The sequence below is a fragment of the Hemicordylus capensis genome, chromosome 3 (genome assembly GCF_027244095.1).
Source record: "Hemicordylus capensis ecotype Gifberg chromosome 3, rHemCap1.1.pri, whole genome shotgun sequence".
In the NCBI taxonomy this organism is placed as follows: Eukaryota; Metazoa; Chordata; class Lepidosauria; order Squamata; family Cordylidae; genus Hemicordylus; species Hemicordylus capensis.
The window spans coordinates 323,064,314-323,089,163 of NC_069659.1; the positions used below are offsets into that span (position 1 = coordinate 323,064,314).

The 24,850-nt window shown below is 43.8% G+C and overlaps 1 protein-coding gene across 1 annotated transcript in view; it reads right to left on the reverse strand.

Annotated features, from left to right (window-relative positions):
* GPR149 (G protein-coupled receptor 149) overlaps positions 1-22,987 on the reverse strand; it is a 65,762-nt gene extending 42,775 nt beyond the window's left edge. Inside the window, exons 1-3 of the mRNA XM_053312891.1 lie at positions 21,578-22,987; positions 15,736-15,922; positions 4,248-4,702 (exon numbers count right to left, since the gene is read on the reverse strand). Coding sequence (XP_053168866.1) covers positions 4,248-4,702; positions 15,736-15,922; positions 21,578-22,546 — 1,611 coding nt within the window. The 5' untranslated portion in view covers positions 22,547-22,987. The remainder of the gene's footprint in view (positions 1-4,247; positions 4,703-15,735; positions 15,923-21,577) is intronic.
* Positions 22,988-24,850: the final 1,863 nt, after the last annotated feature.

Here is a 24,850-nt window from a genome sequence, read left to right on the forward strand (position 1 = left end):
CTGTATTTAGGGAAAAAATAAAACAAGCGTGCAAGGGCCAGGGATGCATTGGAAATAATGTGCAATTAGGACCTTTTTGGAGAAGAGGGTTATAGAAAATCACTGAGATATGACAGAAAGCAGGTTGTCTCCTAACAAATTCCTACCATTAAGAGTGTGCCAAAGCATATAAACTGCTGCAGCGATGAAATAAAACACCTCTCCATCTGGCCAGCACATGATTGCATTTACTTACTGTCATCATGTAAATCATGTAAAGGGCAATATGAATCAGAATACTATTGCTCAATGGAGAAAATGGAGCCATCACATGCTTGAGAAACACCTATATCAGGCAGCAGTGATCTAGGAAGGTGCTGAAAGGGAGATACTGCATGGGAGATGGCAGTGGTAAACCCCTCCTATATTTACCAAAGACAACCACAGGGCTCTGTGGGCGCCAGGAGTCGAAACCAACTCGACAGCACACTTTACTTATTATTCCCTATCCACCCCCAGCACAGTACCTCCAGTGACTGTTGCTGGTGTCTATCTTGTGTTTCTTTTTAGAATGTGAGCCCTTTGGGGACAGGGATCCATCTTATTTATTTATTATTTCTCTAAATAAACTGCCCTGAGCCATTTTTGGAAGGGTGGTATAGAAATCGAATTAATAATAATAATAATAACAACAACAACACTTGGACAGGTTAGCATTAGAAAAGGCATTTTCCAAGGGGACTCAGTATCCCCCCTGTTGTTTGTAATCGCCATGATTACTGAACAAAACAGGCCTCGGATACCAAACATCTAAAACATCAAGTAAAATCAACCATCTGCTGTACATGGACGATCTGAAGTTGTATGGAAAGTCCCAGTCAGAAATCGAATCACTGCTAAACACTGTCCGTATATTCAGTAGCGATATAGCAATGGAGTTTGGACTAGACAAGTGTGCTGTATTAATAATGAACAGAGGAAAAATAACAAAAACAGAAGGAATAGAACTACCCAATGGAAGCAAGATCAAGAACCTGGAAGAGAAAGAACATTACAAATACTTGGGCATTCTCAAGGCTGATAACATCGCACACACTGAAGTTAAAAGAAAAATTGGAAGTGAATACATCAGGAGAGTTAGAAAAATCCTCAAGTCCAAACTCAACGGCGGGAACACCATACAAGCCATAAACACCTGGGCTATACCTGTTATCAAATACACTGCAGGAATAATAGAATGGACCCAGGCAGAGCTAGAGACGCTAGATCGTAAGACCAGGAAAATCATGACCATCAATCATGCTCTGCACCCCCGCAGTGATGTAGATAGGCTATGCCTCCCTCGCAGCTCAGGTGGAAGAGGAATGCTGCAAGTCCATCAAACAGCAGAGGAAGAGAAAAAAGGCCTTAAAGAATATATAAGGGACAGTGAAGAAGATGCACTTCAAATGGTCAATAACAAGAAACTATTCAACACCAATCAAACAAAGCAGGCCCTACAAGAAAGAACAAGTCAAGAACTGAGCAGAAAAATGGAGAAATAAGCCACTGCATGGTCAATATTTGCACAATATAAGTGGGAAATCAGACATCACCAAGACCTGGCAATGGCTTAAGAATGGCAACTTGAAGAAAGAAACAGAGGGTTTAATACTGGCTGCACAAGAACAGGCACTAAGAATAAATGCAATAAGAGCAAAAGTAGAAAAGTCAACCACAAACAACAAGTGCTGCCTTTGTAAAGAAGCAGATGAAACAGTGGACCACCTAATCAGCTGTTGTCAAAAGATCGCACAGACTGACTACAAACAAAGGCATGACAAAGTAGCAGGGATGATACACTGGAACATCTGTAAAAAATACAAGCTACCTGTAGCCAAAAATTGGTGGGACCATAAAATTGAAAAAGTTGAAGAAAATGAAGATGTAAAAATACTATGGGACTTCTGACTACAAACAGACAAACATCTGCCACACAATGCACCAAATATAACTGTAGTCGAGAAGAAAGAAAAACAAGTGAAAATAATCAACATAGCAATACCAGGGGATAGCAGAATAGAAGAAAAAGAAATAGAAAAAATCACCAAATACAAAGATCTACAAATTGAAATTGAAAGGCTGTGTCAGAAAAAGACCAAAATAATCCCAGTAGTAATTGGCGCCCTGGGTGCAGTTCCAAAAGACCTTGAAGAGCACCTCAACACCATAGGGGCCACAGAAATCACCATCAGCCAATTACAAAAAGCAGCTTTACTGGGAACAGCCTATATTCTGCGACGATATCTATAACAATTGACAATAAAACCCAGCCATCCAAGGTCCTTGGGAAGGACTCGATGTCTGGATAAAACAAACCAGTCAATAACACCTGTCTGACTGTGTAAACAAGAAATAATAATAATAATATTCCATTTAAACTAGAGTTTTTGAAGCTGAGACTGAAATAGATTATTGAATGAACAATTCAGCTTGCTTAAGCAGTGGGGTGATGCATGTAAATACGTATGTGTCCCTGAACACACTTGAAACAGCAGAACCAAAAGGAAATATAATGATCACGAGGGGTGTGCATGGAACCAGTTTCGGTGGTTCAGTTTGAATTCAAACTGAATTCAAACTGAATTTGAACCAAACTACCGGTCATGCAAAGGGCCCCTGCCAGTGGGGGGAGCACTGATGAGGCCTAGAAGAGCTGCTGACAACCCACTACCACCAAGGAGCTGCCGCCGCTGTGGGTATGGTACCCCCTTGCCTGCCCCCCACCCTTTCAACCAACCCCCTTTCAGTTGTTAGGATACCACTTTGCTTGTAAAGGGGAATCCTTATTAGATTCCCCTTTACAAGCATCCCAAACAGGGCTGAACTGGGCCGAACCAGTTCGATCCAAGCTGGACCTGGTTCATTTCGAACTCGGACTGGCCTCCCTTTTGTGGGGCTGGTCCAGTTCAAGCTCAAACTAGTCATACCGGGCCGGTTCAGATCAAACTGAATTTAAGAGATTAGATAGGAGCCCTGTTCACACATTATGTTCAATACATGTGCAATCTGTATGTACAGTGTACACACATACAGATTTGCATGCACACATGTACAGTTTTCCACGTCTTACGTTGCACACACCTGTATCAGCACACTTTCTGTCTATATCCTGCATTTCATGGGGCCTGTAGCCAGGTTCACTTTTAAAATGAACACAGGTACAATCATTCACACCAAAACATGTACATGTGTGCCATCACATGTACAATATAATGTTTGAACAGGGCTAGAGGGATGATGCAATGTATTGTAGTCTTTTTCTTTCTATTAAAACCATATACTCCACACACCCCCACGCCCAAATCTTTCCTCTTTCCCTCATCATCCGGGACCAAACGTGAAATTTCCATTTTCCACTGATTTGTCTCTATACAAATGCAAGGATATCAAGCAAGTGCACTTACAAGGAAGTAAGGAAGCAAGTCTGACAAATGACCCTCAAATTCACTGCCTGAAGTAGCTTGCTTCACCCTGGGCAAGACGAGGGTTGGCTTCACTTAATGCTAGCGAAGTAATTAGGAAAACGTTTCACTAAATTGAAGTACACTGGCTTGACCGAATCGTAGATGAGGCTGTTACTGCATTTCATATAAATCTTAGTAATAAAGAGAACTGAAGTGTTTCCAGACTGCTTGACTTGGAAAACTTATAAATCAGATGCAAACCAACCAACTAGCAGGGCTGTAAGATATTAAAGACAGCTCCATATTGGAAGAGCTGCTCCAAAGATAGGTTGGCATCTTTACCACCAGCAACCCTTGAGCCCATCTACAGCTGCTTCTGCCCTCTCAGTTTGGAACCAAGTCATGAGCATCAACTTCCAGGGACCAGAAGAGACTGTCATAAACACCTTCACATAACCCAAATACATTGTGGCTGATACATTGTGCAAAATTCCATCTGTCTTGTAATGGAGGATGTGCGCAATTGCGAAAGAGGGCTTTGTGCAATCAGATGAAATTGCACAAATGGGGACATGCTGTGGACGGCCTTTTAAAATGATGCCTATCCAGTGTGCAAATATGTTCACACAATTTCACATGTTTGTGCAAGAACACTTTTGCACAATTATGTGCATGCTTTGCTAAAAGGCAGGTGGAAGTTTGTGCAGTAGGTCAGCCTTTACCGTTTGTGGATTTTAATTGTAAGCTGTTTTGATCCAACCTTGACGAAAAAGTAGTGTATAAAATAAATATAAATGGATTTTAGATCTCAATGTGAAGTACCTGTCGAGGAGTCCTTTCAGATTTACTCCTGCACCATTCCCAGTCTGAGAGTTCTGGTTTTCGGCCCTCCTCGTGAGAAAGCCTTCTTTCTTGTCCTTCAAAAAAAGTGCTCTTCTCAAGATTTCTGCCCTCTTCGCTTTTATATGTTCCTATTTTGTCAGAAAGCAGGCAGTCCATTATCTTATCCTTGCCAAGATCTTGTTTCATGTCTGTTGCAACAGTTTTTCTGCACTTGGCAGTATCTTGACACATGGAGCTGTCCTCCAAGGAAATGGTGCTGAACTCGATTTTGCTGCTATCCTTTTGAGTTTCTTTTATATTCTCACAATCGTAATTGAGCAAACTGTGGTAAGATATCGAGTTGCCATCATCACTATGGTGGTTGTCATGGGATATCTTATAGATTCCATAACCTTGTTGAAATGACAGATTGAATTCAAAGCCTCTTCTTTTGGCTAAAGGAAGAAAAGGCGTTTTTGTGTTAAAATAGTTATAAGGAGGAAGGAAAGCTAAATGACAAATATTGGGATTTTAAAAACACCTAAAATATTGGATGGATGGCCTGGCATAATACACTTTATCATAACACAGAAATCAACAAATATTTCAAAAGATTGAACATCGATGCTGAGAATGGATGAAGACCAACCGAAGATGAAGATAGACAGTAATTCTAAACCTAGCAGAAGAGGTTTCTCAACATACATTAGCTCTATTCAGACATTACTTTCTACATGCATACAAATGTTTGTACACATATACATGTTTTTATATGAATGATTGTACATGTCATTTGAATGACTGTACATGTCATTTAAAAGGAATCTGGGTACAGACCCCCTCAAATGCAGGGTACACATAAGAAGTGCACCACTGCACATGTGCCAAATATCATGTGTGAATAAGTATATACATGTATACAGATCTGTACATGTGTGCACTGTATACAGATAGTATGTGCATCAAACAAGTGAATAAGGCTATTCTCTGCCCTGAAAACAAATTCCTTGGAATGTGTTCAAGTGAGAGATGTGTGAGAACAGATTTTTTTGTTTGTTATTCCTTTCATTTTTGTTATTAAAACCTTATTTATTTTTGTTAGAATTTCATTTGTTTTCATTATTTCAATGCTTCTTCATTTCCCAGTGATTTCAATTGGAAGCTCAAGTGCTCTTCTGTTGCCTTTAATGTCTATGTTTTTCATTGAATTCCATTAAGTTAGCATGGTATTTTCAACCCTCTCAAGGGATCAGACCTGCCAGATTCAGACAGATTGGAAACAGGTTCCCAGTTTATCAGTTTGTAAGTCATACAAACACGTGGATTAATTATTATCTAAACTAACTGTAAATAGATCTAAAAACTATAGGGAAGGAGAAAAGAGAAAGAATTCACACAGGCAAGAAACAAGCTGCAAATGTCCTCTTTTACAGACTTCCATAAGTCTCTCTCCTTGCCACTGTGAATTGATGGTTCTTTGTGGAAAGAAGGCCTATTAGAATGGAACTAGAAACCTATTGGGAGTTTTTGTTAAGTGTATTTGAGTTAGGGTCAGAGATGCGCTTAGGTAATTTTGGATCCGAGTCCTAAAGGCCTTTCGAGGCACACACACACCCTGCTGGAGGCTCCCCTCCCACTGCAAGTTAAGCATCACCCCCCTACACACACACACACACACACCGTGACAAACACAGTATTTTTAACACATGAGGGTATATTTATGCAAATATGGGGTAGCAGAAACATTTCAAGACACAATTTAACATTTTCCCATCCCACATTTTCCTCCCGCCCGCCCCGCCCGTCTCTAAAGCATCAGGCAGAGGTCATAATCACACTCGGCTGCCCGGCACAGTGCAGGCCAGCAATGACCACACCACCAGGGATAGTCTAAAGAGGATTTGAAGGCCCCCAGGGTTTGTGGAGGCCCTGGACTTTGGCCCCGAAGTCCAGGGGTAAGGGCACCACTGGTTAGGGTTGCAGATACAATTGAACAAGGGGGAACAAATATCCCCCAAGGGAGGGAGGCTTCCCTCTGGGTGATAGCTGGCATTTTTCTCTCCCCTCCATGCCTCTCTACTACAGCTACAAAAATTCTGAACAAGAAAGCAGGGACCCAGCTCCACTTTTTGTCCCAAGGCCCACTTCAGCCTTGCTATGCCACGATTTGAGCTGAAGCTCACAGTGTCAATATCCCTTCCTTTGCTGCATCTCCCCACTTCTTCCATCTAACCGATTCTGTTAGTGGAAAATGAAATCTAAAGTGGCTCGGAGTGAGTTCTGGATGAATAATGACGTTCAGAACTGTTCGAGAACTCTGACATTTCTTTCTGTAATAGTAATGAATGAAATGAATAGGCCACATCCTTTCCCCTCTTTTCATTATTTATGAAATGAATGCACATCCCTAGCTCAAACCACTTCTACCATGTTTACAATGTCTGTGTCTCTTGACCTAATATTAGGTTGTTCATTTCCTTAGGGGAGAGAACACTATGATTTCCAGATGTTGAAAATTGATTTAATCTTCATTTTCTGGGACACAGGACATGTGTCAGAATCTTGAAATAATTCTATGAGGACTCTGGATTTCTGAATGTCCCTGGTTGTCACCTGTAGCTAGGGATCATGGCATGCAAGTGAGCCAGAATTGTGGTGTCTCTGTAATACAGTGAGGTTATTCACACACACAGCAGAAACCGGGCTAAGGGAGCCCAGCCCAGTTTCTGCTGCTTGTGAGAATTGCTGAGAGCCGCACAACTCCTGGCGGCAGTGCAGCAACGAGCCCTCTTAAGTAACCCACCGCGTAACTGAGGTTTGGGTTTGAGTGTGCCCCCAAACTGGTCTTTGCATTCATGTGTTTGCTGTGGTTGCTCGCAGTCATGGCGGACACAGTTGGGGGGAGGGAGGTTCAGGCTCGGACTGGCTCACTGAGCAGCAGGGCATTTTCCCAGTGCACCTTTGCCTGGTGCGCCCTGCTGTGCTTGCTGGGCTCTCCCCACACCAGCTGCCTGGCTCCCCTTCCCCCTCCTCCCTGTCCAGAGAGCCCCACCTCCTCTCCTTCCGATCGGTTGTGAGAAGTAGGCTCAGACTGCCCTTAGGGCAACAGGGCATATTCCCAGTTTGCCCCACCCCACCCCTGTGCCTCAACCCCCATCCTTAATTACCCATTCTGCTCAAAACCTGGCCCCTCCCCACATTTTATTTATTACTTATTTATTATTAAAACTTTTATACCGCCCTTCCAAAAGGCTCAGGGTGGTTTACATTAAAACACCATTAAAATCACTTAATCATTAAAACAAAAATTATAAAACATAAAACAACAACTAACAATTAAAAACATCATAAAACAACAATTAAATATTCAGAACTATTTAAAAACAAGTTTTAAAAAGCTGATTTAAAAATACATTCCACCACCCTCTCAGTGCCCCAGTCTGGCCCTGGGGAGGCTCCAGGGGGAGGGGTGTATTATTGGGGCTCTGGGGCGGGGCACCACACAGTGGCGCTTCCCCGCACCCAACCCCTGGAGCGCCCAAGTGAGACGTGGTGAGGTGCAGAGAGCTGCCACTCATCCAGGCAGCCGATCCGCCCACCCAGCAACAGATGAGTGCTTGATTGTGGGGAGGGTCAGGCAAACCCACTCTCCCCTCAGACTGCCAAGAAGCTCTTCTCACTGATTGTGAGAAGAGTTTCAGTATTTCTTTGAATTACATAGGAGGTTTAAAGAGGCTATGGGCTTGGAACAAGATTCTGGGGGGCAGGGGGACTGATTCCCTGCCAGGCAAGTTCTGATCTGGAATACTGAACAAGGAACAAGTTCTAGTTCTGGAATATTGAACAAGGAAAGCCCTATTCAGACTTCCTTTTTTTTTTAAAGTGCCACTGTAATTGTGTACAGTGGTGCAAATGGGTCAGAAATCTCACCCCTTACCTTTCAATCATTGTCATGCCTCACCACTCATGCCTATAGAGGTATTTGTCTGAATAGAGGAACACCATTTCCATGATGGTGCCATTGGCCACTTGCTGTGCTGTTGCTACTTCAATTTCTGGAGGTAAATGACCGTAAAACTGCGGTACATATCCTGGTAACCTCCAGACCTGACTACTGTATTGCACTCTACATGGGGCTGCCTTTGTATGTAGTCTGTAAATTACAATTGCTACAGAATGGGGCAGCCAGATTGGTCTCTGGGACCACATGAAGGGACCACATAACACCAGTTTTAAAAGAACTGCAATGGCTGCCAATATGCTTTCAGTTGAAATACAAAGTCCTGGTTATTACATATAAAGCCCTTAACAGCTTGGGTCCAGGCTGTTTAAGAGAGTGCCTCCTTTGTCAAGAATCCTGCCGCCTGTTATGATCTTCTGGAGAGGTCCGGTTATGGTTGCCGCCTGCTCATTTGGTGGCGACCAGAGACCGGGCTTACTCTGTGGCTGCCCCATGGCTTTGGAACGCTGAATACGCTCCCTGTGAAAATAAGAGCATCTCCATCTCTTTTTGTTTTCAGGAAGACCCTCAAGACTCACCTGTTTTCACAGGCTTTTAATTAGAATTAATTTTAATAATTTGTTTTAATAATTGTTTTATGCTGTTTTTATTGTGTATCTGTTTTATGCTACTGTTTTTATTGTTTTGTGTATTTTAATTTGTGTTGATTTTTAAATATTGTTTTAAATTTTGGACACCGCCTAGAGATGTACAAATCAGGCACTATAAAAACAAGGTAAATAAAAATAAATAAATAAATAAATAAATAATAAATGGTGGGAACTTCCATAATCATGAGGGAGTGGCACTTTTTAAAAAGCATCTGAATATGGATGAAAAAAAATCTGGTGAAACCAGATTCTGTGAGCATCCCCACTGCAAATGATACACAGTGCTGAAGATCATGGAATGAGAGTAGCAGCCAATGATTAGGTTTGGGGTTGCTGGGAGCAGTAGCGGAGAAGGGATAGAACTGGGGAAACAGGCTTTAAATGTACTGAAAAGCTCAGTTCATTTTCAGAGCTTACAGGAGGAGACTCCCCCTCCTACCTTGTAGTCTGGTTCTAAAATTAACTGAGGGAAAAGAAAAGTAATTATTATACATTGTAGTTTGTTTATACATTGTAGACTCATACATCCCTGTTTGTATCTTGGGATGCAGGTCTCATGGAAGGGTTTTCCAGCCATAATGGGGATCAAGGGAGAATAGATACAGCTAGTAGACAGCAGAGAAGGCCTTGGGGTAAAAGAAGATGGCAGAAATTAAGGTCACAGACAGTGCTTTCTGAGGGGAAATGGGCAGAAAGATAAGGTGGGACTAGACCGGGGGAGCTTTAAAGGTAAAGACAAAGTGATGGATGCAAGTAAGGACTAGGGATGTGCTCAAAATGCGATTTGGTGTACGAATCGTAGCAGATCCCTTTAAAACTGAGGGCTTGACCAGCCCCTTTAACATGGAGGAAAACTGGTCCATACCTGCTCCTACTCCGTTTTCTGACACTTCCATAATCGCAGCATTCCCTGCCCCCCCAGCTATGATCGTGTGCCAGCAGGGTGTTTCCTAGCTGTCCCTGTGTGACGCTAGCATGCACATGGCCTTTGTGCATGAGCAGTGGCCATTTGCATGGTCAGCATGGTAATTGAGATTCATCACAAGATGATGAATGCAGCAGGAAATTGTCCTTTTATTAAAGCTGAAGCATCCTGACTTGTATAAAGCCATCCAGTGGCGGACATGATGATTAAATTGTTCAATACTACTACTTGGGAGTTACACAATAGGACTTCCTCTAGTAAATTTATTCAGATTGTCAGCCAGTGAATTTAGGGCTGGGGTGAAATTGAATTGAGGACTTCCGAGCTCACAGCACATTCCTTTAACTACCACATTACACTAACGTTCAGTCCAAGACTATGTAATGCTTTAAAATTAACTTTATTTTTGTTGGGAGCTTTTTCTAGCTTAAGTCAGCAGATGGTTTGGGGTTTAGCATCTGTTTCATTTGAGTGGTTTCAAACTAATTTGAATTGAATATTTTATATTTTCCTTGGTGGGTTGATCCAGAAAGAGCAATGAGCATATGGAAGCAAGTTCCTGCACATGCATCCCCTCAGAATTAAGAAGTGTATGAACAAAAATTAAGTGGCACACATGATTCCCAGGGCTGGGTCTCTTCATTCAGCACTCAGGATGCATAGATAGCTTCTGACATGGGATTTGGAACTGTGCAAACATCACTGAAGAAATTACTAGTTAGCAGCATTGGCTTTGATCATGATGGTCACCTGCCGTCCTACATCCTCATCAAAGAGAAAAGGAAATGGAAGGCCTAGATTCCAACCTTTTATCCATTCACGCAGGTAAATGCTTTTGGAGTCACAAGTCACAGCAGCACAGAAATAGCCTTATATTAAATGCACAAATCTCTGAATCAAGATATTCACTGTTGTTTATCACTCCTAGATTTTAGAATAAGGCGCAGCGGGGAAATGCTTGACTAACAAGCAGAAGACTGCCAGTTTGAATCCCCACTGGTATGTTTCCCAGACTATGGGAAACACCTATATTGGGCAGCAATGATATAGGAAGATGCTGAAAGGCATCATCTCATACTGCACAGGAGGCAATGGCAAACCCCTCCTGTATTCTACCAAAGAAAACCACAGGGCTCTGTGGGCACCAGGAGTCAACATTGACTTGATGGCACACTTAACCTTTAGGCTAGAAATATAAGTTAATTTAGCTATTATTTCTATCAAGTATGTTCATGAAAAAAAATTCAACCAATCCAGTGCTCTATTTCTAGTGCAGTATTGCTTTGGACAAATGCAATATTGATATTGGGCATACAAATGGTATTTTAAGTTATTTAATTCTGTATGGAATTATGAACTTAGTAAACATTCTCTTGGGGAGTGGGGTAAAACCCAAACCTTTAGCATAAACAAAACAAAAGAAAGACGTCAGATGTAAATGATTACTTAATTGTTATCTCACCATCTGCCACATACATCACTGTGTAAATATTGTATTAGAGCCAGAGTCATGCAATATCAGTAACAAATTGTTTCTTGACACACAGCAAACACTGAAGTTGGGAAGCAGGTTCTCAAAGATCCAGAGTAAGAATCCACTCAGAGAGAAAGTCCTCTCTCTCTGATGTCCATGGAACTATTTTTCTCTGAGATTAAATCAGGAGTATTTTAGAAATAATCATGGTTAGACTACTCTATTTCACTTCATGTGGGGCTGCCTGTGAAGTTTGTACACTTTCACAAGTTTGGAAGCATCTAGAACTGTGCATATGTGGAAAATTCTCCTCTGATTGTTTTATTTATATGATAATGTTGGTAAATGGTTAGATTTATCTATCTATATCTGATTATTATCTATATCTGTTCTCCAGGTGAACAGATCTAGTGAAGGGTTTGTTTACTTGGCTGGCTGGTTCTAGTTCTGTCTAGAACTAGACAGTAAAGTAAAGTAAAGTGTGCCGTTGAGTCGATGTCAGCTCCTGGCAACTACAGAGCCCTGTGGTTGTCTTTGGTAGAATACAGGAGGGATTTACCATTGCCATCTCCCACGCAGTATGAGATGAGGCCTTTCAGTATCTATCGTTGCTGCTCTATATAGGTGTTTCCCATAGTCTGAGAAACATACCAGCAGTAGCTCTGTTAAAAACTCAGGGGGTTGGTTGGTAGCATCCTGAAAGATCAATTGGAGGAACTCCAGAGAGGAAGTTAAAGAGTTATAACTGGACTATGATTGGCTAGTTCTGGCTGAAGGTTCCAAGGAGAGGGGGTTGTTTTGACCAGTTTCTCAGGGTGAGTCAGAGCGTGTTTGGGGTGAAACTGGGAAGAAAGCAGCTCAGGGAGGAGAGTGGGAGGGCATTGGAGCTGTTCTATGGGGAAGGCAGAGGGGGAGCAAGTCATGTGGGTCTAGTCTGTATGTCTTCAGGAAGCTGAGTGTCATGCCCAGACACTTTGCCTTATTAGTTAGTCTTCAGCAAATGAAAACTTGACAGGGGAATCTTAGGTGCTCAACCATCAGCCACTAGCTGAGAAGTCAGAGCTGGGATTGGCAAGCATGTTAGCTGCCTAGGGTGCAGCAAGCATTAGGGCACACCCAATTACCATTTTAATTATGAAGTGTTATACGTTATAGACATATTTTTAGTATCAGAAAATTCCTCCTTCTGTTGTACATATTTTGTGATGCTTCAATTCTCACATCTTAAACTGAAGACCCAAAGCCTTTCAGTGGGCAGTACCACCTGGATATTTGGCAATTTGCTGTATTGGGGGAGGGAGGAATGACTGGAACCATTACAAAAGGTGGACTACCGCACAAAAACCCCACACACCTCACCCTCCTTTCAACAGTAATGCAGTAACTCTAGAGCCTGAAATGTATGTACCATCTGACAGCTTCTCAAGAAAGCTATAAATATGTTGTTTATGGCAGGAAGAAATAGCAAGACCCTGTTGTATATAGGCTGGTTCACACAACTGCCCAAAAGTAAGAAAGAGGGGAATGAATGGGTACCAGAGAGTACACATTCTTGGTGGGCATATTGTCTGAACCCATCAACCTCTGGCTCCCACGCTAGTTCCCAACGTCCTCCTGAGACTCTCTGCCCAACTTCAAATGTTGGTGACAAATTGGGCAGAAAATCTCAGGTGCAATTTGGGGACCACTTTTGAGAGTCAAACTTGTGTACCACTACATACTTTCATTGGGGGTGTAATTTTCAAACTTTGCCTAGGGTGCACAAATGCCTTGTTCTGGCTCTGTGAAAACCAACAGCTGACTGGAAGCAGTTCAAAAGAAGGCTACTTGATTCTGAGACTTGTTACAGGGGCTCCAGAGAAGAGAGAAAGGCAATCTGGTTTGTGGGTTCAATAGGGAATAGGCCTGCCATTTAACCAGTCCCGTCAACCTTTTTAGTATATTATTTATCCACCCCTTCATCTATTCTTTGATTGAAAAATTGTGGATTTAGTGAATAAACATTACTTTTTCTTATAACTAAGATCCTAAATTTCACTAGTGATTAAAATCATGACCATGGCTTATTAGCATCTATTACAGGAAACAAGAGTCAACTGCATATTTCACCAGTACTTCATTGGTTTCCAGTTTGTTTCTGGGCACAATTCAAAGTGCTGGTTTTGACCTACATCCCTAAGTAGCTGAGGCCAGGGTGCAAGGTCTTAAATTAGGAGCTCTGGCAGGAGGGTTCTGGCACCTTACTCTTCCCTGAACCACTATAGCAGCTCCCAGGCAGAATCATGAGCTCACTGCCTGCCACAATGCAGCACCCCCACATAATGTCTGAAACTGGTACTGCAAGCCAGGTGACCTGAGGAACCAATTGGAGTCAAGCTAGCCCCATATAACCATTGTTCCAGACTTGGCTATGCAATATGAGCAACAGACTTGATCTGTCTTCAGAGGTGTAACTATAGGGGGGGCAGGGGGGGCATGTGCCCCGGGCGCCATCTTTTCTGGTCACATGGGGGGCGCCGACATGACAAAAAATTTTTAAATCTTTTTTTAATTTTTTGTTAATACAAATGTTTCCTGCTCAGTGCAGCAGCGCTGCAGCAGTCAAGGGAGCACGTCGGCAGCCCATCCCCCACGAGCGGTCCCTTCCGCGCCGCCCGCGCCCCCCCCATTGCTTTGCTGGCGCCTGGCGGCCAGTCAGTGGCCTGGCTTGGCGGCAGCGGGCGCTTGTGAGGAAAAACCTAAGTATAATGTAGTATGTTGTGGCGCGGGGGGGGGCGCGGGGGGCGCCATTTCAGTGCTTGCCCCGGGCGCCATTTCCCCTAGTTACGCCTCTGTCTGTCTTGCTGGTACTTGCGCACTTGCCTGTCTCCTCCTCCTCCTCCTCCTCCTCCTCCTCCTCCTCCTCCTCCTCCTCCTCCTCCTCTTCTTCCTCCTCCTCCTCCTCCTCCTCCTCCTCCTCCTCCTCCTCTTCCTCTTCCTCTTCTGCTCTTTATCTACCTTAGCTGGTGCTCTACCCTAGCCTGTCTGCTGCCTCTGGTTCTTTTGACCCAGTCAGACTCTTCCAACAGAAGCCTGCCTTGAAGTCAGGCCAAACCTGATAAGGGTGTGAGATGGACCACCTGCTCTCATAGAAACCTGTCTAGCTCCCATCTTGAAGAGTGGCCATAGCTCAATGGGAGTGCACAATGGGAGTGCACATGTGGAAGATCAACCTCTAGCATCTCCAGCTTGAAAAGATGTGAAAGGCCCCTCTCTGACTGAGTCCCTGGAGAGCTGCTGCTAGTCAATGTAAACAGAACTGGGCAAGAAGAATGTATAGTCTGACAGTGTACCAGGGATGAGGGCTTTTTGGTAGTGGGACCTCAGATCTAGAACCCTCTTCCTTTTATTTGCCTGGCCTTTAGGTGCCAGATAAAATCTCTTTTGTTTTCCAGGGCTTGTAACGGTTTCTATAATTAGAAATACTTAGCAATGATTTGTCTCATTGTTGCCTTTAGCGCCTGCTGGTTGTGTAAATAGATCTGTTAGTAGTTTACTGGTTGTGTAAATAGATCTTTTAGGAGTTCTTATGTATGTCTATTGGTATTGTTGTATTGGTTGAAAAATGAGGCAAGAATCTTTTAAACAAATATGAACATTAAGAATGAAGATCTGAGCTGAAAACAAGTTATGTCAATGAGAAAGCTCTGTTAGCTGTGATCAGGCTGAATGGCTGTCATTCTAGGCACACTTACATGGGAGGAGGACTCAAATGGCCCTATCCCCCCCCTGGCCCTATCCACCCCCAGCACAGTACCTCCAATGACTGTTGCTGGTGTGTATCTCATGTTACTTTTTAGATTGTGAGCCCTTTGGGGACAGGGATCCATCTTATTTAATTGTTATTTCTCTGTGTAAACTGCCCTGAACCATTTTTGGAAGGGTGGTATAGAAATCAATCAATCAATCAATCAATCAATCAATCAATCAATCAAATATGTCCTAAATCTGTAAACTGCTCAGAGATTTGTATAGTGGGTAGTATATCAATGTGAAAAAAATTACATCTGTGTTACTATGAACTTGGAATTCTAACACAAAATTCTGAAGCTTGCCAGCATAGTAGTCTAAAAATATGATCCACAACAACCAATTAATACTCCCAGCATGCTTTACATAACTGCATGATGAAGCCAACCAAACCAAACTACCTGAGTCACTTCTCACATGTAATATACTGTAATTGTACTTTAATGCTGTATTGTGTGTGAGGAGTGGTTCAGACAGTCCATCCCATTATGCAATTATGTGGCCATGGGACTGTGTCATGAGGGGTGGGGGGTTGGAGCATGTGCATTCATGATTCTCACTGAATGTGGGCAGGGTTGGTTGGACATACTGTCCAAACCAACCCACAATCTGCCCAGGAAGAATGCCTTGTTTGTGAATGTGCAAAATGGGTAGCTGAGCCCGCTTTCCCACTGCCCTACTATACTTACCCTTGCCTTCTTCTGAAGTGTAGATGTTCCTTCTACAGTTGATGATACAGCCGCAAGGCAGATGGCTCCAGTGTTCTGACAGAACAAACATTGGGGTGACAGTGGCAGCTAGCAAAGTTAGCAGAAAACTGAAGATCTCAAAGGAATGGTTTTCAATCCCGACAGTATGTTGGACAACCATTTGTATCTGAAAGACAGAACATTGCAAATAAATCAAATTGAGTCTGAGAGTTAAAGTCTTTGAGTAACAACCATGACCAACCTTGCTGAAATAAGGAGCAAACAAAGCATTTTATGTTTCCTCTCCCAATCACTTGCATTTCCCCAATCTGCACTTTTGCACCTTAGAAGCCAAGGGCATGACTGAATCAAAGGGAAGCTTTTTAAAAGTCCCATTAGTTTCAGTTGGACAAAGATCAGAATCGAGTGCTTAATTTTTGCACTTAAATTTTTTGCTTTAAAATGCTTAAACTGATTTTGCTGGATTGTTCCCAAGTTGACTTGCTGTGGCGTGAGGTGTTGTGAGAGGCAGCCAGCTTCATTAGATGTAGATGGATATAAAGGTAAAGTTGTGCCGTCAAGTCAGTGTTGACTTCTGGCAACCACAGAGCCCTGTGGTTTTCTTTGGTAGAATACAGGAAGGGTTCACCGTTGCCATCTCCCGCATGGTATGAGATGATGCCTTTCAGCATCTTCCTAAATTGCTGCTGCCTGATTATAGGTGTTTCCCATAGTCTGGGAAACATACCAGCGGGGATTTGAATCAGCACCCTCTTGCTCCCTAGGCAAGTTACTTCCCCGCTGCGCCAGGATATAGCCACTTTCAAATAATGAGTAGGGTACACAGAACAGATGGAGGGGGGAGGGGGATCACAGCAGGAGCCACTCTCCCCAACCTCTGCACTATCAGAAGAACCAAAAGAGCTTACGAACGTACAACTTGTAGCTTCTGCAGATGTGATCCAGAGCTCAGAAAAAAGCAATAATGATAAATTCTGCAGAGATTATCAGGCAAATGTTGTCATGATCATCAAAAAGGGGGGAGAGGAGAATCTGGGGGACTACAGAGTGCTGTCTGATTTTGATGCTAGAAGAGATTATAAACCAGCCAGTCAGTAGGCATCATGATAATAATACAGTGCTTAGTAGAAGCCAGCATGGATCTGTCAAGAATAAACCCTGTCCAACAAAACGTATCTTTCCTTTTTCATGGGGGTACTAGCTTAGTGGATCATGGCAATGCTGAGGATGTAATTTATCTTTAAACAAGTTCCCCATGATTCTTTGGCTAGCAAACTGGTCAAATGTAAGTTAGATTATAATACCTTCAGGTATATTCACAACTGGTTAACAAACCATACTCAAACAGCACTGATTAATGGACTATTCCTCAAACTGGAGGGAGTTTTCGAGTGGGGTGCCACAGGGCTCTATTCTGGGCATGGTACTCTTCAACATGTTTATTAATGTCTTAGACAGGCCTGCACAACTTTGGCACTCCAGCTGTTGTCAGACTACAACTCCCATCATCCCCAGTCATAGTGGCCAATGGTCAGGGATGGCGGGAGTTGTAGTCCAACATCTGCAGGGGGGGCAAAGTTGTGCAGCCCTACCTTAGATGAAGGACTGGAGGGAACCTTCATCAAATCTGCAGGTCACACTAAACTGGGAGGAATGGCTGACACCTATAAAATTCAAAATGATCTGGAAAGATAGAGTGGAAAACTGGGATGAAATGAATAAAATGAAATTCATCAAAGACAATTGCAAAGATCTGCATTTAGGCAAGGTATAGGGTGGGGGAAACAGGGTCTGACAGTAGTACATGTGAAAAGGAACTTGAAATAGGAGTAAAACACAAGTTCAACATAATGGACCGGGTCTCACGATCAGTGAGACCCGGTTTTTCCGAGTGCGTGGGGAGAGTGGGCTAAGCCCGTTCTCCCCGTACACAAACGGGGAGGGAGCCCTGGGTGGCTGGATTGTCTACCCACACGATTGCCAGCTCCATGGTGGAGCCGGAGGGGGCTGGGGATCTTGGGGGCTGTGTGGCCCCCGGAAGCTCCAGTATGCCCTATGCGAGTGCGCAGGGCATACTGGGGAGACCCCTGGAGCCGGGAGGCAGCTTTTTGCTTCCCCCCAGGGGTCTACTTGTGAGTAGCCACACCGTGGAGCCGCACCATGACTACTCATGATCAGATAGCCTGGGTTTGTGGAGCACTCACTCCGCAAACCCGGGCTAAGGGGAGGGGTACTTGAGCGGGTTACCCGCTCTAGAACCACCGGGCTCACAGCTGAGCCCAGTGGTTCTCACGATCAGCAAAAATCGGGCTAGCAGAGGCTAGCCTGATTTTTGCTAATCATGAGAATAGCCCCAATGTGTCAGCAACAGGATGTAAATGCAAAAATGGCAAATGCCATTTTAGGTTGCATTAACAGAAGCATAGTTTCCCAAGTCACAATAAGTAATAATTCCACATTAGTCTGCACTAGCCAGACCTCAGCTGCACGTCAAGAAAGATAGTGAGTCCTTTCTCGCAACCAGCGAGAAAGGGCAAGAGGGTTAGCAGGGAGGAAGACTCAAAAAGCTTCCCTTCCTGCAGACAATCAGGTCCTTCCCTCTGGGCAGGTGGATCGCCTGCCCAGATGATTACCAGCTGCTGCCAGTTGCTCCGAGGATCGGGGTGCCGGACGCTTAGTGTCACCACACCCCCTGGAGCTCCCATAATGCACTGTGCACATGTGCGGTGCATATGGGGATCCCCCTCCCTCCCAAGCAGCCATGGCTGGCAGATAACTGAAAAAATGGGGTTAGGAGATCACACAGTCTCCAAACCTCATTTTATGGGGAGCCTTCATAGGCGGGTTTGCCGCTGTGGTGCCACCGGGATTGGGCCCAATCCTGGTGCTACTCACACGCGTGCAAAACCGGGCTGAGCTTACTTAGCCCAGTTTTGCATGTGTGTGTGAATAGCTTTGCAGAAAAACTGTTTTGGGTTTGGAGAAGGGCAATGAGAATAGCTTAAGGGTCTGGAAAACAATGAGGAAAGGGCAAAGGACCTGCTTATGTTCAGCCTGAAGAAGGGAAGACTGAGGGAGGGGGGCATGATATCTCGAAGTAGCTGCCACACAGAGGAGGGAAAGTCTTGTTCTCTGCTGCTCCAGAGGGTATGGCTAGATCGAATAAGCTTCAGTTATAGGGGGCAGGTTTTGGCTGAACATTAGAAGGAACATCTTAATGGTAAGAACAGTTCAGCAATGAAACCAATTGCCTGGGGAGGGGTGGGCTCTCCCGTGCTGTAGGTCTTCAGGCAGAGACTGGACAGCCATTTGCTGGGGGCTGTTTAGCTCTGGACATCCTCCATTAAGCAGGGGGCTGGACTAGACGGCCAAGGAGGAAGGACTCCTCCAGCTCTGTGATTCTGCTCTTCTCAGTTCTTGATCGCCTGAGCTAAACCCTGACCTTTATATTAATGTCAATCATTCCCTACACATCAAAAAAGTAAGAGTTTTAATAAAAGATACAGTGGTGTTAACATTTTAAAAGGACGCATGTCTCAATATGCAGTGGCTTAGAAACACACATACTGCTGCCTTTGAAAAATTATGCCATTAAGTCTCTAAGGTGCACGTGAAGCTTCAAACTAACATCCCCGCTCCTCTGAAATCTCTCAGCTGAGCTTGGTGACTTTGAATCCTGGCAGATGCTAGAAAGCAAATGTTCTACGACAACTCCCATCTGTGTTTCTCAGAGTGCCAGTTGCTTCAAGTGAAACAATAAATATTGATACCTCCTCAGCACTACAGAGAAGTATCTCTGACCCTGAGCTATTAATAAAAGTCCACTCGAGGTAATCCAGGGAGGTGGAGATGCATCCTGGAGAAGAAGAAGATGATGATGGATGTGAGATACAGTGCCATGCCATAGACAGAATCACATAAACAAAAGCAGCAGACTCCCTCTGCAAGGAGTTTAAAGCCTAATTTCCAATAGTGAGGAGTTGACAGAGGCAGAGTAGGGGAAAAGAGAACAGGAGAGGCACTCCAAAGTAATAATGGGTGGATGTGATCAAGTACAGTGTACTTAGTCTTGGTTGTAGCAAGGGATAGGAATTACAGATCAATTCAAAAGCTTCATGGGAAACGTGAGTTTTGAAATGGGATCTGAAGAAGAAGAAAAAGAAGGGAGAGGGAGATATAGAGATAGATAGATAAATAGATGAGAGAGAGAGAGATCTCAATCACGGGGCCATTGCTCAAGGTAACACTGGATTCTTATGTGCTATATTTATTGTTATTTCTTGTTTACACAGTCAGACAGGTGTTATTTTATCCAGACATCAAGTCCTTCCCAAGGACTTGGGATGGCTGAATTTTATTATCAATATTGTTGTTGTTGCTGTTATAGATATCATCACAAAATATAGGCTGTTTCCAGTAAAGTTGCTTTTTGTAATTGTCTGATGGTGATTTCTGTGGCCCCTGTGGTGTTGAGGTTTTATTTATTTATTTTACTACTATCACAACAACTACTACGACAACAACAACTACTACTACTACTGTTATTATTACCTGGCATGATGTGCAGTCTAATAGAACTGGAAGGCTGCATGTCCGGGCTGCAGCGGAGCTGTAAGGCAGCCCTGACGCTTTTAAAAACTGGCAGCTGTGCAAATAGCATTACCGTATTTACCCCCATTGTCACACACAGGGATATGCTGCTTGCACAGCTGCTGGTATTTTAAAGTGTTGGGGCTACTTTTCCAGCTATGCTTCAGCCCTGACATGGAGCCTTCCTGCTCCATCATCATGCCAGTCATCATCAATATACAGTTTTCCAACAAAAAGTTCTCAAAGCAGTTTACATAGCAAATGCAATGAAATGAAAAAGGAGAAGACGGTTCCCTGTCCTAAAGGGGATCACAACCTGAAAATAGACAAGGGAGACACCAGTAATAGCTACTGGAAAGATGCTGTGCTGGGTCAAATAGGGGTGGTTGCTCTCCCCCTGCTATATGCCACTGAATGAGAGGCAGCCGGTGTGTATTTTTAAAGGTATCACACAGCACTTGCCTGATCTATACTCTGTACCTGCATATGTATCAGGGCACTTCAGTTCCCAGTAATCCTCAGTATTTACAAAATCATAAGCAAACATGTTCCTTCACTTCTGTAACATATTTCAATTTTATAGCCACAGGCAACTCACAGCGGAAGGGCGTACCTCTCAGTGAGGAACAGGAAAGAAATCTTTAGCACATGCTTGGAATAATTTCACCATCAACCGAGCGCCTGTTCAATTACTTGGAACAGAAGACCTTGGCCCAGCCTTCCAACCCATTTCATTTTTTGAATAATTTGGCAATGTGTGCTTGTAGAATCCTTTCACCAACATAAAACCAGAGTAATCAGAGTCTGGATTATGTATGACTATGTCAATTCCCATGAAAACATATGTAACTGCAGGTCTATTCAGCCAAATCTGGATAATCAGGATGTGCAATTCAAAGCCTCTCTCAGATGATTAAGAGTTCCTGATTGTTGGATTTGCCAGGATACTGAAAATGCAGAATTGACAGAAATTACTATAATTAATGCAGTACATCGCTAGTGGAGGATCTCTTTAACTCTTAGTAACTGATGATCTCAAAAAATAAAAAGATATCAAACAAATGAGATTATTGTAGCTGAACTAGCAAGCTTAAAACATAGGACACAAGTTTCAAGTCACACAGAAAGGTAACTACCCTGTTTGCTCTGATGGGTGGCCTGTATTTTAAATCTCACCATACCCTTCAGCTAGATCATTACAGATACAGAAAGAAATTTGTTTTGTTTTTACCATCATTGGGAGCCAAAGAATGACTTTGGTCAGAGCCAAAATGAGGGAGAAACGCTTCTGAGCAAATTCCACAGTGAAGCTTCGACTGTTGCATGGTACATTTGGCGAGCCATAGCGGTCCGGTCCACAGCTGTCCACTGAGCTTTGCCTGACCATTGGATCAGAGTTCTGACAAGCCTCTTGGAAATGCTTCAAGGCTTTATTCACAGTGTCTTCTGGAAAGAGGGACGGTGTGTGGCTACCAGTTGGAGGCGACCCAGGAGAGAAGTAGCCTCGGGCAATTTGATGATAATCATCGTAAAGATGTTGCTGCTCATCTGAGCACAACAGCTGATATATTAGAGGGATGGAGAGCACAACAAGGAGACAGAAACAAAGTGAGTAGATGACAAAGAGGAACAAGATGTAAGTACTGGTGTAGTCGGTAAGGCATCCCCAGGAGGTGGAGACATAGGTGCCCCAGCCACACAGAGGCAAAATACAGATCAGCAGACTGACAATCCAGATCATGAGAATGGCCCAGATCATGCTCACTGGCCTATTTGTCACTCTTTGGCTGCTCCCCATTTTGCTGAGAGTGTAGAAGTTATAGGAAACTACCAGAGACCCCATCAGATTGCTCGAAAAGCCCTGAAATAAGTACAGCAGCGCTGAAGTCGTGCACAAGGTTTGGGGAAGCGTCTCATTCAACCACTGCTTGAATATGAAGATGGTCATCGGCACCACACTGATCAGATCATCCACAGTCAATGAAGTCACAATCATGGAAATGGTACTTTTGTTCTGCATTCTCAGCAGAGACACCAATGAATAGATGCTACCCAGGAGGGCTGTGAATGTAATGATACAAGTCAGACAGAAAAGAAAAACATTCAAAGATTTTTGTCCTCTGGGTCCATCCATAGTTCCATGATTTTGAATTGAGTGGCTCGTCCCATTTAACGAGACATTGCTAAGAGTCACCGACATTGTGGCTGGAATGTGTGGAGTGGTGGACAGATGTTCTGCCTTCTCACCGATTCTGAGTTCCCATATGATGCCACCAAATTGTTAGCTCCACAGTGGATTTCCAGTCTTCTTTACCAAGTTTCTTCTTGGACTGCATCGATTTTTCTCTTGCTGGATACCTGCTTAGCATTCACTCAAGTACATCCAGTAAAGCTCTCACTTGAAAAAGAACAAATTCTTTTTAAAAAAGAAAGAAAAAGAAACATTAATCTTAGTACCAAAGAACAAAAGATGCTGAGCAAGGAAATCGAGCAAAGTAATTTCTTCTTTTCTTATTTTTGGTGTTTGTCTTGGTCTTTTAATCCCTTTGAGGTGATCAACTTCAGCTCTTCAAGTAAATGCTTTCAGCAGATGCCAGAAAACGTGCCGTAGTGAGAAGAAAGCAGAATATCAGTCTCACGCTGCCGGCTCAGGAGGAACTATAGCAGGGAGAAAAAATCAGAAGCTTTTTGGTTCAGTCTGCACTATTCAGAGCTGCAGGAGGGAGGAGTCAGATGCAAGGAGGATAGCAGAGAAGAGGGAAGCAAGCATTTTTCTCAACAGGGCTGCTCTCAGCTCAGAAGCAAGAAAGAGTGCCCTTGTGAAGCCACACCCATGATGCTGACACTTAAATCCAGTGCAAACAATGAGCCCTGATGCAAGCCATAAATGTCATCCCCCAGGCTGCTCCACAGCTGCCTATGGCAAGCCGAAGCACTGTCTTTCCTGTCACAGTTGCTGCGCTCTGACTACAGAGGAGAGGAAAGTCGTGCAAACCATTTCTTAATTAGATCAACAGAAATATGGGGAAGGACAGTGTTCCTGCTGTGCCAGGCCAGCTTTAGATGTGCCCTTAAGCATGTGACCAAACAGTCACAGAAGGAAAGAGACCATTCAAATTAAATGATCCAGTGGATATGCATGTCCTGCTCTATTAGCACATAATCATGCTTACCATGGGTAAGTATTACCACTTTTGAATATTCACGGCACTTCATGTGCATTAACTGGTACTCCTTACAACCACTCTGTAAGGTAAGTATTAGTATCCTCATGTTGTAGACAGGAGGCTGAGAGGGAGTGGCTTTTCCAAAGTCACCTGATCAGTTCATGGCCGAGGGAGGATTTGACTGGTTGCTCAGCCTCATAGCCACTGTGCTGCCCCAGCTCACCAGCAAGTGGTCTTATAATTGCTTCCTTAACTGCACATGTGCTCATAGGAGCAAGCCAGGCAGATTCATTGAGTGATGTTACTGATTGTCACTTTTGCCACAAAGAATGATGGTGAATTGTTTATTATACTTACACTTTGCCTTCTCTATGAAGCCAAAGGGTCTTGCCCATATATTGCTCTCCCTCTTCTTATGTGAATCTGCTCCTCCTCAGTCTCCATCACAGTTTTTAGAAAGAGTGAGAAATCTTGGCTTTTTGCCTGGCCTCTTATATGATTGTTCCTATTCCTGCTGCCTTGTATCTTGCATGGTTGTATTGCCCTTGGTTTTTTTAACCGTTCAATCAGATCTGTAGACTTGTTTTAACTTTTGTGTGAACTGTCTTGAGATGGTTTTCATGGAAGGCGGTATAGAACTGTAACAATCAATCAATAAAAATAAATGTTACACACACACACACACACACACACACACCCTAGACTGTGGTGCAGTCACCATTGGATGTGCAGGGATAAATGTTCCAGGGCTGCCAGAATCCAGGGTCCACCAGGGTCCCCTTGCCCCGCCCCCAGCACCAAGCTGGTGAATAAAGCATGGAACCAATGGGGGCTGATTTGACAGAGGGGGGTATGGCTTTAAAGGTGGGGGTGGGAGCACTTAACCCCCCCCTCCACATTTCCCCCACCGGTGCACGAATCTCTAAAAGCCTTTCAGGGTGACAGCGTACCTCCCTGAAGTAGGAGGTACGACTGCGCACGTGACTCTCTCTCTTGCTCATGTCGGGTGCATGATGCGTGCAGTCACAGCTCCTATTTCCAGCAAACATTGGCATGGGGCAGTAGGGAGGTATGCTGCCGCACCAATGGGCTTTTAGGGACTTGTGCGCCAGTGGGGGAAACGCGGTGGGGGTAGTAATAAGTGCACATCCCTACCCTGAAGTCTACTTTCATTCTAAGCCTGATGCCTATATGCTGCTGCATTCCACTCAACATTGCTTGCAAATGCACAGAGCTTCCGTGGCTCCTAAGCACAGCATCGTCACTACAGTGATGATGCTGTCATTGGGAATCATAGGAGTATCATCACTGCGGCGATAACATTGTGCTTAGGAGCT